Here is a 17,822-nt window from a genome sequence, read left to right on the forward strand (position 1 = left end):
GCTCTCAGCCCCCCAGAAACCCACTCTCTCCCCCCCACATACACACAACACACTCCCTGTCACACTCCACCCCACCCTCCCATTTGAAAAGCATGTTGCAGCCACTTGCATGCTGGGATAGCTACCACAATGCACTGCTCTCTGTGGCCGTTGCAAGAGCCACTAATGTGGCCACGCCAGTGTGCTGTCAGTGTGGACAGACTACAGCGCTTTTCATACTGTGCTCTACGAAGGCTGGTTTAACTCAAAGCGCTCTGCATCTGCAAGTGTAGCCATGCCCTTACTCTAAGCTAACTGGCTGCAGAACAGACTCTGATCACATGCTTTCCTGCAGAGCCCCCCAGCCTTCAAGCTGGACCAGGAAATTCCTTACAAATTAAAGTGACAGTCTACAATTCCAATGCAGTTTTAAATATACCACACAAACAAACAAAAAAAAAAAACCATGCTTTTCCCAGTATGCTTAGTCAGTAGGGCTATAGCAGCAAGCCTTTTCTAGTGTAGTCTAGGCTTAAGTATTTCTAAAATTTACCGTGTTGGTGTCCTGACTGAAACAATACTTATAACTTCCTGAGAGGTCACTTATCGAAGTGCTGACCAGACCTAAGCCTGATTAGTTTTTAAATCTTACAGGCCCTCAGTGTACACTACAAAGTTTTGCTGGCATAACTATGCTGGCTAGGAACACGTTAAAAAAAAGTCACAGTGCCTAGCTAACATAGCTGCATCTACACTGCTGGCATAGCTATGTTGCAGAAGAGCGCTTCTGTCAGCATAGCTAATGTAGTACGGGGAGAGGTGGCTTAGGAATGCCCGCAAAAGAAATCCTGTTGGCTTATGCTGGGTCTCCATTACTGCACTCTTCTGGTTTAGCTATACCGGCAAGCATTTGTAATGTAGACAGTTAAGGATTACAGAATAAGTGTGGCTGCAGAAAACACAACACCTTAGGCTCCGCCTACCCTGGGGCTAAAACTGCATTAGCAAAATTGGTTTTGATCCTTACTGTGGATAAGACTTAGTTGTCTTGTGTTTTGTAATTTGGAACCCAACTCCCAAAAACCACCACCTGTGGTCATGTTTTTGCACTCGTTTCTAGTGCAATCCACTAAGCTTATATTATCTTTATAGCCCTGAATTCTGGAACACAGTTATCAGAAATATCTTATAACCAGTCCTAACAGTTAAGACTAGCTGGAAATTGCTTACAAACTAATGTTCAAATCAGACAGAACTCTCCAAGGCTGGGTCAAGGACTATGATTATTTTGTAGGGCCTTAGGATCTGTTCCCTTTGGCTCTCTGCCAGAGCCCAAACCTGTGAATCTTCAGGGCATGATGAAAGATGCATTTATTTTGTTTAACATCTGATTAACATGATTTGATTTTGTGATTTTTTTTGTAATTAAAAACACCAAGCTGCCATAGTAGCAGACACTATAGATATTAGTCAGATTTAGTAATAAAAACATTTAAAGTTGGAGTCTTCTCTTTTACAGTTATTTCTAAAAGCAACCCCATGAGATCTTAGTCTGCTTGGATTTCCCAAGCTACTGTGATTATATGTTTTTGGTTTCTTTAAAATATAGGGCCATATGTTACCCTTATGTGGGAAAAACCACAGAGAAACTATGAAACTATCCAAATTTCCAGTGACAGTTTCCTCCAAATCATTCTCTTGGGAACGGCAGGCTTTGCTCTTCAAAGAATAGATAGAAGATTACATTCCATAAGACCACAGCTCTTTGGCCATCCTATAGAGGAGCCTTGGACAACTCACTTGGTTCCCCAGGCCCAATGGCAGCATGACCTCCTAAAAGCCAGTACTTTCCTTCTTGCAGATTTCCTTCATGTGTCACATTTCACTATTCTCCCTAGGGCAGAGTATTAGGCCTGGTCCCCACAAACCCCCCACTTCGGACTAAGGTACGCAAATTCAGCTACGTTAATAACGTAGCTGAATTCAAAGTACCTTAGTCCGAACTTACCGCGGGTCCGGACGCGGCAGGGAGGCTCCCCCGTCGATGCCGCGTACTCCTCTCGCCGAGCTGGAGTACCGGCGTCGACGGCGAGCACTTCCGGGATCGATCCCAGAACATCGATTGCCTGCCGCCGGACCCGGAGGTAAGTGTAGACGTACCCTTACTGTCATGCTGAGAGGTATTGGTGACTGCATGGATCACAAGCGTCACTGATATTGATGGATGTGAATACACCCTTCAATTCACATAACTGAGGATAAAACAAAAAAGGGGTGTGTGAACCTGCCCAGGAGTTTTGAACTGAGTGGGTGGAGGGGCTTTACTGAGTATTGTTTGGGCAAGGGTGTGTGCGCCCAAGTGTGAAGGAAGGCAGAACACAGAAAACCAAAGAGTGAGGCAGACAGCTTGACGAAGCAGCAGAAAGTATTCTGGGAAGAGATTTTTTGGGTCAGGGTGCAGGGTGAAAAGAAGCTTGTTGGTGGCACAAGCAAAAGAAGCTGTTATCTGCTATCTGATTCATTCTGTGTTCAGAAACAAAGGACTTGGCAAAAATTTGTTTTTAAATAACCAAAACTGCATCACAAACACCTCATTATCACAAATTTCTCTTCTTAACTGGACCAACCTACTAGACCCTGATTTTTTTGACTAACCACTCAGATAAAAAACAGTGGTAGAAGTGGTGGAAGAAAAGAAGAGGGGGGGGAAAATATAAATCAGGATCAGGCAGCGAGCGTCTTACAGGCCTGCTGTTGGAGCAAGAAACTGAGATTGGATAGGCAAGTTGAATAATCACCTGAGGACTGCTTGCCCCAAGAAATCATTTGCATTACAGCTGACCTAACACTTAACTGAAAACCCGAAGCCATGACAGAGCAGATAAAAATGTGGCAATCTGGGTCACCCACTCAACACAAAACCCCCATTGCAGATGGTGGGAGGCGATACATTCGTATTTTTATGAAGAATAACGTGTTGATTTACAGTCATTTTGCAAGTGCTTCAATTAAAAATTGTATCAGGGCTAAGCAGTTTAAAAGGTCCGTCCTGGAAGACGGTTGGATAATCGCTGCCCTGCTGTACTATTCCTCCCCCCTCCCTCACCCCAGATGTCCGGGTAGTGAAGTCCCTCATCACCACCAAGTCCTGTGTTTTGGATGATTGTTAGTTGTGCTTTGGGGAGGGAAAAAAAACAAAAACAAAAAAACCCCCAAAACTGCATCCACCTCTTCATCCCGGTTAGGTGGTCTATAGTAGACCCTTACCATGACACCAACCATTTTTTTACCCTTTTTATTCTTACCCAGAGACTTTCAGGCCTCCTGTTCTATCTAAACCTTGGTACAAACGTGCACATCTTTGATATTCAAGGCAACTCCTCCTCCCTTTTTTCCCCTGCCTGTCCCTTCCTGACAAAGCTACACCCTTCACCCAACATTCCAGTCACGTGAATTATCCCGCCAAGTTTCTGTGAAGCTAATTGTTCTAATTGTGATTATTCACTAGTATTTCTAGTTCCTCCGGTTTATTCCCCATACTTCTTGCATTACTACATAAACATCTAAGATGTTCATTAAATTTCCCCTCTATATTCCCTTTTGTCTCTCTTTTGTCCCTGCTGTGATTGCTCCTGTTCCCTCGCCCCCAAATTCTGACCCAGGTCTCCATGTTTTGGATTTACCTGCAGGCTGTTGTCTCCTGTTTAAAGCCGGTTGTCTCCAGTTTAAAGCTTGCATCATTAAGTTAGCCAGTCTGTATCTGAAGATACTCTTCCCCTTCCTTGATAGGCAGACTCCATCTCTGCTCAGCAGTCCTTCTCAGAATACCATCCCCCGGTCAAGGAAGCCAAAATCCTCCTGGCAACACCATCCACACAGTCATACATTTCCTTCAGGATGTGTTTGTCTCTGTGTGGGTCCCAACCCTTGACCTGAAGGATCGATGAGAATACCTTCTGCGCCCCCAACTCTTTCACCCTCACTCCCAGAGCCCTGTACCCACTTCTGATCTCCTCAGGGTCACACCTTGTAGTATCATTAGTACCCACATGGATAAGCAGCATGGGGAAATAGTCAAAAGGCCTGATGATCCTCGGCAATCCTTCCATAACATCTTGGATATGGGCCCCTGGCAGGCAGCACACATCCCAGGATGTCTAATGTCAGGCCAACAGATTGACGCATCTGTCCCCCTTAGAAGGGGGTCCCTGACCACTACCACCCTTTGTTTCCTCTTGAGGGTGGTGGCTGTAATCCTCCCAGCCTTGGGGGTATATGGGTTCTCCTCCTTCACCTTTAGGGGAGATTCCTCATCCCTCATTGCCAGGGGAGCATACCAGTTTATCTCTATGGATGGTGCATAGGGAGCAAGGGTGGAGCACTGCCTGCTACCAGAAGTTACCAGAAGCTAGCTTCCTTCGACCTGGTCCACACTAACCCCCCAGTTCGAACTAAAATACGCAACTTCAGCTACGTGAATAACGTAGCTGAAGTCGAAGTACCTAAGTTCGAACTTACCGCGGGTCCAGACACGGCAGGCAGGCTCCCCCGTCAACTCCGCATACTCCTCTTGCGGAGCAGGAATACCGGCGTTGACGGCGAGCACTTCCGGGATCGATCCCAGAAGATCGATTGCTTACCGCCGGACCCGGAGGTAAGTATAGACCTACCCTTCCTGTGAAGGAGTAGTTTTCATCCTCCCCTGGTGGTGCTACTGCAGTCCTCGCCAGCTGGATTACTTCTTCCACCTTGGAGGTCTCCATATGCATGTTTCCATGTGTGTGTGGATGCTCCTCAGCCTAGCCACCTCCTCCTGTAGCTCTCCCAACTGCTTCCAACTCTCACACTGGATGGTCTGCCTCTCCTGGCTTTCTATGCAGGCCACAATCTCTGCAAATCCACACCAGGACCTGGAATCCAGTCGGTTCTTTTTCTGGACACAAGTGCAGATAGAGAAGCCTCTTTCTTTGAGGGGGTCAATAAGCATGCGGACAAAGGAGATCCACTGAATATAGTGTATTTAGATTTTCAGAAAGCTTTGACAAGGTTCCTCACCAAAGGATCTTAAGCAAAATAAGCAGTCATGGGATAAGAGGGAAGGTTCTCTCATAGATTGATAACTGGTTAAAAAGATAGGAAAAAAGGGTAGGAATAAATAGTCAGTTTTCAGAATGGAGAGAGGTAAATAGTGGTGTTCCCCCAGGGATCTGTAATAGGCCCAGTCCTATTTAACATATTCATAAACAATCTGGAAAAAGGGGTAAACAGTGAGGTGGCAAAATTTGCATATGATACAAAACTACTCTTGACTGGGGGATGGTATTCTGAGAAGGACTGCTGAGCAGAGATGGAGTCTGCCTATCAAGGAAGGGGAAGAGTATCTTCAGATACAGACTGGCTAACTTAATGATGCAAGCTTTAAACTGGAGACAACCGGCTTTAAACAGGAGACAACAGCCTGCAGGTAAATCCAAAACATGGAGACCTGGGTCAGAATTTGGGGGCGAGGGAACAGGAGCAATCACAGCAGGGACAAAAGAGAGACAAAAGGGAATATAGAGGGGAAATTTAATGAACATCTTAGATGTTTATGTAGTAATGCAAGAAGTATGGGGAATAAACCGGAGGAACTAGAAATACTAGTGAATAATCACAATTAGAACAATTAGCTTCACAGGCAGACTGCGAAGAGCTACAAAAGGATCTCACAAAACTGGGAGACCTAGGCAACAAATTGGCAGATGAAATTTAATGTTGATAAATGCAAAGTAATGCACATTGGAAAACAATCCTAACTATACATACACAATGATGGAGTCTAAATTAGCTGTTACCATTCAAGAAAGATCTTGAAGTCATTGTGGATAGTTCTCTGAAATCATCCACTCAATGTGCAGTGGAAGTCAAAAAAGCGAACAGAATGTTGGGAATCATTAAGAAAGGGATAGATAATAAGACAGAAAATATCATATTGCCTCTATATAAATCCATGGTACGCCCACACCTTGAATACTGCATGCAGATGTGGTCGCCCCATCCCAAAAAAGATATATTGGAATTGGAAAAGGTTCAGAAAAGGGCAACAAAAATGATTAGGAGTATAGAACGGCTTCCGTATGAGGCGAGATTAATAAGACTGGGACTTTTCAGCTTGGAAAAGAGGCGACTAAGGTGTGGGGGGGAGGGAGATATGATAGAGGTCTATAAAATCATGAGTGATACAGAGAAAGTAAATAAGGAAGTGTTATTTAGTCCTTCTCATAATACAAGGACAAGGGGCCACCAAATGAAATTAATGGGTAGCAGGTTTAAAACAAAACACAAGAAAGTATTTTTTCATGCTACGCGCTGCCAACCTCTGGAACTCCTTGCCAGAGGGTGTTGTGAAGGCCAATACTATAACGGGGTTCAAAAGGGCGCTAGATAGATTCATGGAAGATAGGTCCATCAATGGCTATTAGCCAGGATGGGCAGGAATGGTGTCCTTAGCCTCTGTTTGCAGAAGATGGGATTGGGTGACAGGGCATGGATCACTTGATGATAACCTGTCTTTTCATTCCCTTTGGGGCACCTGCCATTGGCCACTGTCAGAGGGCAGGATACTGGGCTTGATGGACCTTTGGTATGACCCAGTATGGCCATTCTTATGTTACGTTCTTACAAGTGATGGCACTAGTGATGCGGCCTTTCCTAACCATGCTGATTTTATTCTTTCATTCTCCTACAAACTCCCTCTGCTATTCTCTTGTTCTTACACTTAAAAATATAAACTTTTTGGCCTACCAAAAAACTTCCCATTTCTCTATCTAATCAATAAATTAGTTTTGTAAATGTACTGGGATTAGGTTTATGTCTGAGTTCTGTTTTTGAGATCAGTCTACCAAGAAAAGCTACCTTGTTAGATTACATTTTTTCTAAACCATTATAAAATTCAATGTGTTAGGTGTTTTTAGTGAAACAGATATTCAAAAACACAATAAAGATATGGGGGGGAGGGGAATAAAGAGGAGAAAAGTTACTAATCTAAAAAACCAGGAAAATATTTTCACTATGATATACTCATTCTTCTTGGCATTGCCATCTGGATCCAGACATTCTTCCTCTGTATTTTCACTAGCTTCCAAAGAGAGAGCGTGTACTAGCTGCTTAAGTTGAATGCAGATTGAGCGAGAGAGAGAGAGAGAAACATTTGGGATGAAAGGAACAATATAAATAGCTTTCTTTCATCACTTCCTTATTATTTCTCCAATAGCCATGATCAGAAAAAGGTTTTCCTGAATTTTGATTAATAAAGATTGTGATTAAAAACCCACTTGGTTAACCTTTGAGCAAAACATCCTTCTTTTGAGTTTTAAAACAAAGTGAAACTCCAAAATAACAATCCAAAACAATCTCAAGGCCTCAAAGAGAATCCTAATAAAGAGGAAAATTTTTGACAGCTGATAACGCAAAAACATTTAGCAAACACAAATCTCCCCACCAACATTAATGCCAATGATATGTGCATCAGCCCCCTGCCTGGCCATGGCTCCACCACCCGGCCTCAACTGTGGGGGGGGGGAGGGAGCGCGGCGGGAGGTAAAAAGTTTGGGGATCACTGACCGAAGCTTACCATCCCATGACAATCTAGGTAGGCCTACCTTCTGCAGATACCCCAGCAGGGGGTCTGAGTTTATATTTGGTTTTCTGGAACAGCTACCCAGCAACTGCCTCCTCTCGAGAGAAAAACTCTTATAATCCAACCAGAGTTCCTTTGGTTCTTGTCAGTTCTCATACTTTTGCCCTGTTTGTCAGAATCAGTTCAGTAGGGCATAGCAGGAGATTGAGCCAGAGTCTTCAGAGTCAATGGCCCATGACAAGCCTCAAATATTTGCCAAGGAGAGTCTTATCTTAAGCTATTCTTTTCCTCTTGCTTACAACCCACTATTGAACAAAACCAATATATTTATACAGTAAAACCCATTAACCATGTCAATATTATAATATTTATAAATTACAGAGTAGCTCTAACATTTGTCACAATTACTACTTACTATTTGTATTACAGTAGCACCTAGAAGCCTGAATAAAGCCCGGGAGCTGAATCCAGATCCTCTGAATCCCAGTCTAGTACTTTACCACAAACTCATCCTCCCTCAGTGGCATAGATTAACCTGGGAGAAGCTCAGTTCATCTTTCCCTTAGTCAGAAGAGTCCCTGCAACATGGAGACTGAGCGTTGAGGTAAGATGGCGGCATATTCACACATTCCAGCCCCCATAAAAAAGTGAGTAATTTAATATTCTGATAGCTTTTGCTATAAGTCTGATTTGGCTTGTCATCTTAAAGCCTTAACACTAGAGTCACTGTTGTGGATCTACAATATAGCATTCACAGATACAGAGGTATCCAATACTTTAAGCTTTAATATTTTAAGTTGGGTCCAAAAAAGTTAAAACCACCACATATAGTGGGTGTACCAACAATTTAGGGGAAGATTTTAAATTGCTAAAGTCTGGAGAGAAGACAGCATTACAACGAGTTTCTTTTTTGAACAGACAAATTCAATTCCTCTTACCTTTTGATGGACTCTGGTTCTGATCTATAAATCCTTTCAGGTCTCCATTTGTGGAAGTTACACCAATCTGAACAAAACATTTTAGAAGTCTTAAAATATGATCAGCTTTGTAATGATTTTCTACTATGCAACCAACAGTAACCTGAAAAAGGTAAATTTTGCGGATGCGAATGCTTAGGAATCACTTTTATAAGCACTTTATATTACAGTAACGCCTTGCTTAATGTTGTAGTTATGTTCCTGAAAAATGTGACTTTAAGCGAAACGATGTTAAGCGAATCCAATTTCCCCATAAGAATTAATGTAAATGGGGGGGGGGGTTAAGGTTCCAGGGAAATTTTTTTCACCAGACAAAAAACTATATATTATATAGATATACACACAGTATACGTTTTAAACAAACAATTTAATACTGTTCACAGCTATGATGATTGTGAAGCTTGGTTGAGGTGGTGAAATTAGAGGGTGGAAGAGGGAGGGATATTTCCCAGGGAATGCCTTGCTGCTAAATGATGAACTAGCACTCGGCTGAACCCTCAGGGGTTAACACATTGTTGTTAGTGTAGCCTCTCACAGAAGGCAGCACAAACACAAGGGAGGGGAGACAGCATAGCAGACAGAGACAGACACACCTTGTGTGTGAGCGAGAGAGAAAGAGATGCACACTGTCCCTTTAAGTAAGTGACCCACTCTTAAGTGCATTGTCTTTTTAAGCGGATCAGGAAGTTGAGACAGCAGCTGATGCCCCAAGCTCTCTCTGTCTCTCTCCGTCCGTGTCCCCTCCCTGCTCTACATGGAGAAGGGATAAGCAGGGTGCAGGAGCAGGGGACTCCCTGATATTAGCCCCCCACCCTCCCTTTGCACCTGCACAGCAAGCAGGAGTCTCTGGGAGCAGCTCCAAGGCAGAGGGCAGGAGCAGCACATGGCAATGGTGGGAGGGACAGATGAACTGCCCAGCAATTGATAGCCTGCTGGGCGACTGCAGCACAGGGAACTTAGGGGAGCAGGGAGCTGATAGGGGGGCTGCCTGGTTACAAGCCCCCACCAGCTAGCTGCAACGGGCTGCTCTTTCTGAAGCAGTGGACAAAGCAGGCGGCTGCCAAAGGACATTAGAAGGGAGCACTGCACAACTTTAAACGAGCATGTTCCCTAATTGATCAGCAACGTAACAATGAAACAATGTTAACCGGGACGACTAAGTGAGGAGTTATTGTACTCATCTGCTAAATTTAAAGTCTTCAGATTCACAATGTTAAAAAGTAATCAGAAAATTACGTAAGAATGGCCATATTGGGTCAGACCAATGGTCTATCTTGCCCAGTAACTTGTTGTCTGACAGTGGCCAAAGCCAGGTGCTTCAGAGGGAACAACAGAACAGGCAATCATCAAGTGATCCATCCCTGTCATCCACACCAAGCTTCTGGCAATCAGTCTAGGAACACCCAGAGCATGGGGTTGCATCCCTGACTATCTTGGCTAATAGCCAGGGATGGGCCTATCCTCTATGAACTTATCTAATTATATTTTGAAACCCATTATAGTTTTGGCCTTCACAACATCAGTTCCATAGGTTGCGTGAAGTAGTACTTCCTTTTGTTTGTTTTAAACCCGCTGCCTATTAACACAAGAATCAGGGTCACCAAATGAAATTATGTGAAGGAGTAAGCAACACTTCCTTATTCACTTTCTCCACACCATTCATGATTTTATAGACCTCTATCATATCCCCCCTTAGTTGTCTCTTTTCCAAATTGAAAAGACTTTTTAATCTCTCAACATATGGAAGCTGTTCCATAACCCTAATCATTTTTGTTGCCCATCTCTGTACTTGTCCAATTCTAATATATCTAAATCTTTTTTGAGATAGGGTGACCAGAACAGCATGTAATATTCAAGATGTGGGCATACCATGGATTTATATAGCGGAATTATATTTTCTGCTATATTATCTATCCTTCTCTTAATGGTTCATAACATTTTGTTAGCTTTTTTGACTGCCACTGAACACTGAGAAAATGTTTTCAGAGAACTATCCACAGTCTCTTTCTTGCGCAGTAACTGCTAATTTAGATCCCATTATTTTGTATGTGTGGTTGGGATTATGTTTTCCAATGTGCATTACTTTGCATTTATCAACATTGAATTTCATCTGCCATTTTGTTGCCCAGTCACCCAGTTTTGTGAGATCCCTTTGTAACTCTTCGCACTCTGCTTTGGACTTAACTATCTTGAGTAATTTTGTATTGTCTGCAATTTTTGCCACCACACTGTTTAACTCTTTTTCCAGATCACTTATGAATGTGTGGAACAGTATTGGTCCCAGTACAGATCCCTGAGGGACACTGCTATTTAAGTCTCTCCATTCTGAAAAATGACCATTTATTCCTACCCTTCATTTCCTGTCTTTTAACCAGTTATTAATCCATGAGAGGATCTTCCCTTTTATCCCATGACTGCTTATTTTGCTTAAGAGTCTTTGGTGAGGTACCTTGTCAAAGGCTTTCTGAATGTCCAAGTACACTACATCCACTGGATTGCCCTGGTTAACATGTTTGTTGATCCCCCTCGAAGAATTTTAATAGATTGGTGAGGCATATCATTGCTTTACAAAAGCTGTGTTGACTTTTCCCCAACAAATTGTGTTCATCAATGTGCCTGATAATTCTGTTCTTTACTATACTTTCAACCAATTTGGTTGGTACTGAAGTTAGACTCACCAGCTTGTAATTGCCAGGATCGCCTCTGGATCCTTTTAAAAAAATAAGTATCACATTTTCTATCCTCCAGTACAGAAACGGATTTAAATGATAAGTTACACTGCATCGTTAGTAGTTCTGACAGAACTCTTGGTTAAATACCATCTGGTCCTGATGACTATATCTGTTTACTGTGTAACAATTTGCTCCAAAACCTCCTTTTAACACCTCAATCTGGGACGGTTCCTCAGATCTGTCACCTAAACAGAATGGCTCGGATGTGGAAATCTCCCTCAATTTCAAGGGATAAATAAAAGATTCCCATAGTACATCTCAGCAAAGCAGAATACAGAAACAAAACATTTGTTCTAAAACTGTGAAACATTCTTTGCCAGAGTTAGCACATCTGAGAGGAAGCATGATTTATACAGCACAAGATCCAAAGTTAAGGTTCCCTCTAAACCATTTATTACTGCTTCTTTCAGCAGCTGAAAACAAGGAGCCAGCCATTCTATCACAGTCAGGTTTCTGTTGATCTATGGAAAAGTATTTTTATTACTGTAGCACGTAGGAACCCTAGTTCTCCTCTACACCCCTCAGGCACCGCCATCACCAACATGCACCCCTCCCCGCACATGCAGGAAGGGGACTGAGGGTGGTTAAAGACTTCTGACCTTCCCCACCGCTTGCTGTGCTCTGAGCTCCTGTCCAACCAGGGAAGATGGCGGCTCTGGGCCCCTGTCAAACGCACAACAGCTGGCAGGGAAGGCAACCTCATAACAAAACCCACCTGCCCTCTTCCTCCTACAGAGACAGCAGCTAGAACCAGGGGTTCTCAGTGTGCAGGTTGTGACCCCTCATGGGGTCGGGAAGTTATTATGTGGGGGACCGTGAGCTGTCAGTCTCCATCCCCAAACCCAGCTTCATCTCCAGCATTTATAATAACGTTAAATATATATTTTAAAACTGTTTTTAATTTATAAGGGGGGGGATGCACTCAAAGCCTTGCTGTGTGAAAGGGGTCACACCAATACAAAAGTTTGAGAACCACTGAACAGTCCAGCCAACCCTACAGCATGCCAAGGAGGAAGAGAAGGCAACAGAGGTCAAAGTGAGGCCTGATTATTAAAAGGGACAGGGACATTTCCTCCCCCTTCACCCTCCAGGTGGGAGAGTAGGGAGAGGGCAAAAAAACAAAACAAAACAAAAAACAAACCACAGCCCTAGCATATTAAGTCTTTTCACTGGCAACCAGCAAGGCAATACAAAAGCCAGCCAGGTATCAAACCCACTAGCACTATATTTCGTATGTGTCTGCACTTCTCCTGGAAGACACTGTAGGCATAATTGAATGCTGTTTGTAGAGGAAAGGGCAGTCATATGGACTCGCCCATATGTTGCTCATGTGCCATTTTTCCAAAGATAGGCGTGAAGCCTTATGCAGCTGAGTTCCTCACTTCTCTTCCTACTGCAAGTGTTTCCTGAGGGAATGCCTCTATTTCACTTTCCCTACCATGGGAAGGGATTTTCAGTTTCTCCTTGTGTCAAACTCAGCACTGGAATGCCCCCATCCTCAGTTTACAGTTATGCCTTTCATAAACCCCATGTGACAAGAGTGGACAGAACAAACCAAAGCAGCCCAGCAATGGTGAAAACAGCAAATTGTTGGGGCCTGATGAGCCTTCCTCTTACTTCAAAGTTATGATCATTTTGATATTATATTCTCCAATTAAAAGCTAATCTCTTCCATACTACAGAGGACTCCCATGTGGTTGCAAGTGGGAAAGAAATAACTGGAAAAAATAACCAGCGTATTTAGAGACTTTTAAATTTCCAAAACCTGGGAGTGGATAAAGGTTTAGATAGGGATTTTGTTTATTTTGAAAGAATCCCCTAGACATATTATTGAACCTAGCCCCAGTTAATGCCATTGATACTTGGCAGAAGAGCTATATGTGAACTTGGCAAGGAATATTCTTTCCCTTTGGGGATGTCAATAACCAAAAGAGTTTAACCAAAAACATTTTTGCAGTTTTGTTTTTTATTGGGATTTCCTCTTTTTTAGGGGATGAGTTTGCTGAATCTTGAACGAAAGCTTCCTTAATTCAAAATGTTGCATAGTCACTGAAGCTAAATATGCATTAATAATAAAAAAAAAAAAAAAAAAAAAAAAAGGTTTTACATGGTCTGACATTCTATTTTCCTGTTAATAGTTCAACTTGGCTCTTGTGAGGTCTCCATTTCACTAGCTCTTTAGTCAGTCTTTCAGACTAGGCACTTTTTGAATGTACTTTTTTTTCTTTTTTCTTTTTTTTTTTTTAATTCTGGTCGTCTTTATACTTTATAAAGCATCAAAAATGAAAAAAAGGCACATGACCAACTTTTTCCTCCTGTGGAGGTCACCTTTAATATTCCTAAAGCACAATCTTAATATTTAGCTACTAGTGCTGTTTCCCTTCTGTTGCTTTTTATAATATCCTGCTTGAGACAGCAGATGTATTCTGTTGAACAGTGTTTCTCAATGACAGGTCCATGGACTGGCACCAGTCCCTGAGATCCCCCTGACAGTTTAGAAAGGCAGTAAGTTGGGCCCTGGTATCAAAAAAGTTGAGAAACACTGCCGCAGAATACAAGAGCATGCAAACAGCCTCTTTTGCAAGGCATTTGATGCAAGGATATGAGCAGCTTCCTTTCTGTTATTTTGGCTGCCAGGGAAAGTAGTTATAGTCTATAACAGTTCTTAGGATGACCCAACTTGGCAGATAAGATGTAAAGAATATCTGCTTTAAAGACATGTTTTAAATGTTCTTTATACGCCATGCGCTCAGTCACTTTTAATTTTCTTATAATGATCTTTCCCTCCCTGCATTCTACCTCTTTTCCTTTCTCCCTGTTCTTTCCACACAAAAAGATTAACTGGTATTAAGTTTAAACTTGATACATAACTAGACGAAAACAAAACTGTGGAAAATAAAGTGTATTAACCTCTTAAAAAGATTCTTGAAAGTTTTATACTTTGTATTTTCCACTTAAGTTATAAAAGTTATTAGCCTATTTAAAAAATAATAATTCAGAAATACTTTGAAATTAGAGTCTTAAATGTGAGAGAAATTAGACAGCGCAGACCTATGGAAGTGTGACATGAGAAGGCCACATCATCCCATTAATTTTTAATGAAGACTTCTCATAGAAAACAATGGGGAATCCTATTTCAAAAAGAGTGGGACAATGTGACCAATGATTCATTCAAGTTTGTTGGGGGTTTCAAGTACTGCACGATACTTCATACAAAGCCATTAAAAATTTACTTCAATATAATATTTTGGTATACAGGAAAATGATTGCCTGTTAGAACTTTCTGATTGTATTTCTTTACCACTTGTGACCTTTGGTAAGACATCACCGCACCAAATTATTTTGCCATGTGAAAAACTGGGATAATTCGGATTCCTCCAAGTGCAAGACGCATTTCTTTGACTTTGCTTTCTCTAAAATTAATACATAGCAACATATTTTAAAAAACCTACCACAACAAGCCACTACATTCATTTCCAACTTGAAAAAAACATGCAAGAACAAACCACATGACAAATACTAGTCTCATAACTTAATGCACTACTGGAAGGCGCTCAGGTATTTGTAAGATCCTATATAGAAAAGGCTGTCCTCTGCTGTCTGTGTCTTGTCGTGGTGGGACAGCTAGCGTGCTCTAACAATCCCCAGAGTCTGTGTCGGTGGAGGCTTTTTGCTCCTGGAAGGATCAACCATGCCAGATTGGTCTGTGCGGGAGGGGCCAGACAATACAGACACCATGGTCCTCCAGGTTGGGGGGTTAGGCACAGGGATAACAACCTTGTCCCGTAAAAAACCCAAAATATCTTACAGAAACAGCAATGGAGAAATTGATCATTATTGTGTGTGATGGCCTTCAGGAGTCAATGGCCCGTATGATTACCAGAGGTGAAAGCCGAAAGGAAGCCCACTGGCATGAAGACTGAAGTACTCAACACCAAGACAAAAACATACTTGTTTTTTGGAATGTACAGAAAACAACGAAACAGGGAAGCTAGCTCAGGTCACAGCAGAGATGAGATGCTACAGCTTACACATCCTGGGTGTCAATGAGAGCAAATGGACAGGATCAGGAAGATTAACAACAGCCTCGGGAGAAACTTTGCTGTATTTTGGATAAGATGATAGACAACACCATGAGGGTGCTGCCATCCTTTTGAAGGAGGAAGTGGAGCATTCCCTGCTTGAATGGAAGTCCATCAGCAGCCGAGTTATGAGAGCCAGACTGAAAGGGAAACACAATAATATCACCCTGATTCAGTGCTATGCTCCGATAAATGACAGTGATGAAGAAATAAAGGACAAATTCTACCTTACATTACAGGCAGAGTTAGTGAGAGTACCACACTACGACCTAACTATCATCATGGGAAACCTGAACGCCAAGGTCGGTAAGGACAACACAAACAATGACAGAGCAATGGGAAGACATGGATGTGGCACCATGAATGAAAACGGAGAGGTTTGTTGATTTCCATAAAATGAATGACCTAGTCATCGGCGGAACCCTATTTCAACATTGTGAAATTCACAAGCTGACATGGTGTTCTCCAAATGGCAGAAATAAGAACCAGATTGACCATATGATGATCAATGGCGACTCTCACTGCCAGATGTGAAGTGAGAAGGGGTGCAGATGTTGGCAGCGACCACCACCTTGTGACAGCCTCCATCAAGCTAAAACTGAGAAGTGTGGGTCCACCAAACAAGGGACATAGACATTATGACCCTGACAAGTTAAAGTCCCCCGAAATATAGAAAGCCTTCGTTCTGCAGTTAAAGAACAGGTTTCAGGCACTTGCAGACCTGGATGAAGAGGAGGGGAATGCAGATGAGATCAACAAGAAGTGGGACAAAGTAACAGCAATTTATAAACAGAGCAGTGAAGCCTGTCGAGGCGACAGGGAGAAGAGAAGGAAGGAGTGGATTACACCCAGCACATGGAACGCCATAGAAACCAGACGAGAAGAAAAAAGTTTTAGACACAAAATCCCAGAAGCTAAAGGACAAATACCACGAGCAGCAGAGCAAGGCACACCGGGAGGTCAAACACCTTGTGAGAGAGGACAAACGACATTATAGTGATAATCTGGCAACACAAGCAGAGGATGCAGCTGCTTGTGGTGAACAAGGAACCATCTACAAAATGATGCGGCTTATCAGTGGTAAACGATAGACACCAACAAACACACTCATCAGGGACAAACAAGGCCACCTACTAACAGAAAAAGAACAAGAAATGCGCTGGACAGAGCATTTCAAAGAATTGCTGAACAGGGACCCAACTACAGAGGACACAAACATCCAGGAGGTAGAAGAATATCTTGATAACAACACAGACACCCCAACTATGGAAGAGATCATTCAAGCCATCAAATCCTTAAAATTTTGGGAAAGCTCCTGGCAAGGATAACTTGAACGTAGAATTGTTCAAGGTAAATCCTGAGTTAGCAGCATCTATCCTGGCCCCTCTATTTACATCAGTGTGGGAAAGGGAAAAAGTGCCAGATGAATGGACCAATGGGGTTATAGTGAAGATACCAAAGGAAGGAACTCTCAGGGATTGCAATAACTGGTGTGTAATAACACTTTTATCTGTGCCAAGTAAAGTGTTCTGTAAGATCATAGTCCAGCATATATCAGAGGCAGTTGATAGCGTTCTCATAAAAGAGCAAGCCAGTTTTTGGAAAGGGCGTGGATGCACAGACCAGATCTTCACTCTACGGAACATAATAAAACAATACTTAGAATGGCAATGGCAACTCTATATAAACTTCATAGACTTTGAGAAGGCTTTTGACAACATTCACAGAACCAGCCTATGGTGCATTCTGTAGGCATATGAAATCCCTCTCCATATAATCATCAAAAACTTTTATTTCAACTTTACATGCAGTGTTGATCACAGTGAGTTCAGTTTTGAAGTCAAAACAGGAGTACATCAGGGGTGTGTCAGGTCTGTAATCCTCTTCAACATTGCCATCGACTGGATAATGCAGCGTACAACGAAAGACATGCCAAGAGGCATTAAAACAGGGGTCTCAAACTCAATTTACTTTAGGGCCAGTGCCAGTCCTCAAACCCTCCCGGGGCCAATAATGTCACTGAAGATGGTGTTCAGAAAACATTTATATTGTATCTTTTATTTTGAATTTCTTAGAAATAATAAAACTGTCATACAGCTTTATATAGTTCTTCGCCTGAAAGAGAGTTTTAGTGTTTGCCAGACTCCACTTCAGTTCTGTCAGTTTGTTGATGTTTGGGCTCAGTGACTGAGCAGTTGAAACCTTCATGATTGCAGCAAGGTAAGCATCAGATAGTTGTTTGGTATTTTGACTTGTTTATATTCATCGTGGAAAAAAAGTGATGCTGCCTCCATGGCTGACTCTGCTCGGCAACTAATGATGTTGCCTCCATGGCTGACCCTGCCTGGCAACTAATGATGCTGACTCCGCCCAGTGGCTAGTGATGGTATCTCTATCCCTCTCCCCCAGCCAAAGGGAGCTTGGGGAGTGGCGC

The 17,822-nt window shown here is 42.5% G+C and overlaps 1 protein-coding gene across 6 annotated transcripts in view; it reads right to left on the reverse strand.

Moving 5' to 3' along the window:
* The window catches only part of TFDP2 (transcription factor Dp-2), a 179,029-nt gene that overhangs the window by 117,146 nt on the left and 44,061 nt on the right, over positions 1–17,822 (reverse strand). For 5 of the 6 annotated variants that reach the window (XM_034781710.1, XM_034781709.1, XM_034781706.1 and 2 more), the window contains one exon: positions 8,536–8,602. The exons of the other annotated variant lie outside the window; for it this stretch is intronic. Coding sequence is in view for 3 of the 5 variants with exons in the window: in XM_034781709.1 (XP_034637600.1) it covers positions 8,536–8,602 (67 nt within the window). In the remaining 2 variants the exon portion in view is untranslated. The remainder of the gene's footprint in view (positions 1–8,535; positions 8,603–17,822) is intronic. 6 annotated transcript variants of the gene reach the window in all.

This window comes from Trachemys scripta, chromosome 9, assembly GCF_013100865.1.
Source record: "Trachemys scripta elegans isolate TJP31775 chromosome 9, CAS_Tse_1.0, whole genome shotgun sequence".
In the NCBI taxonomy this organism is placed as follows: domain Eukaryota; kingdom Metazoa; phylum Chordata; order Testudines; family Emydidae; genus Trachemys; species Trachemys scripta.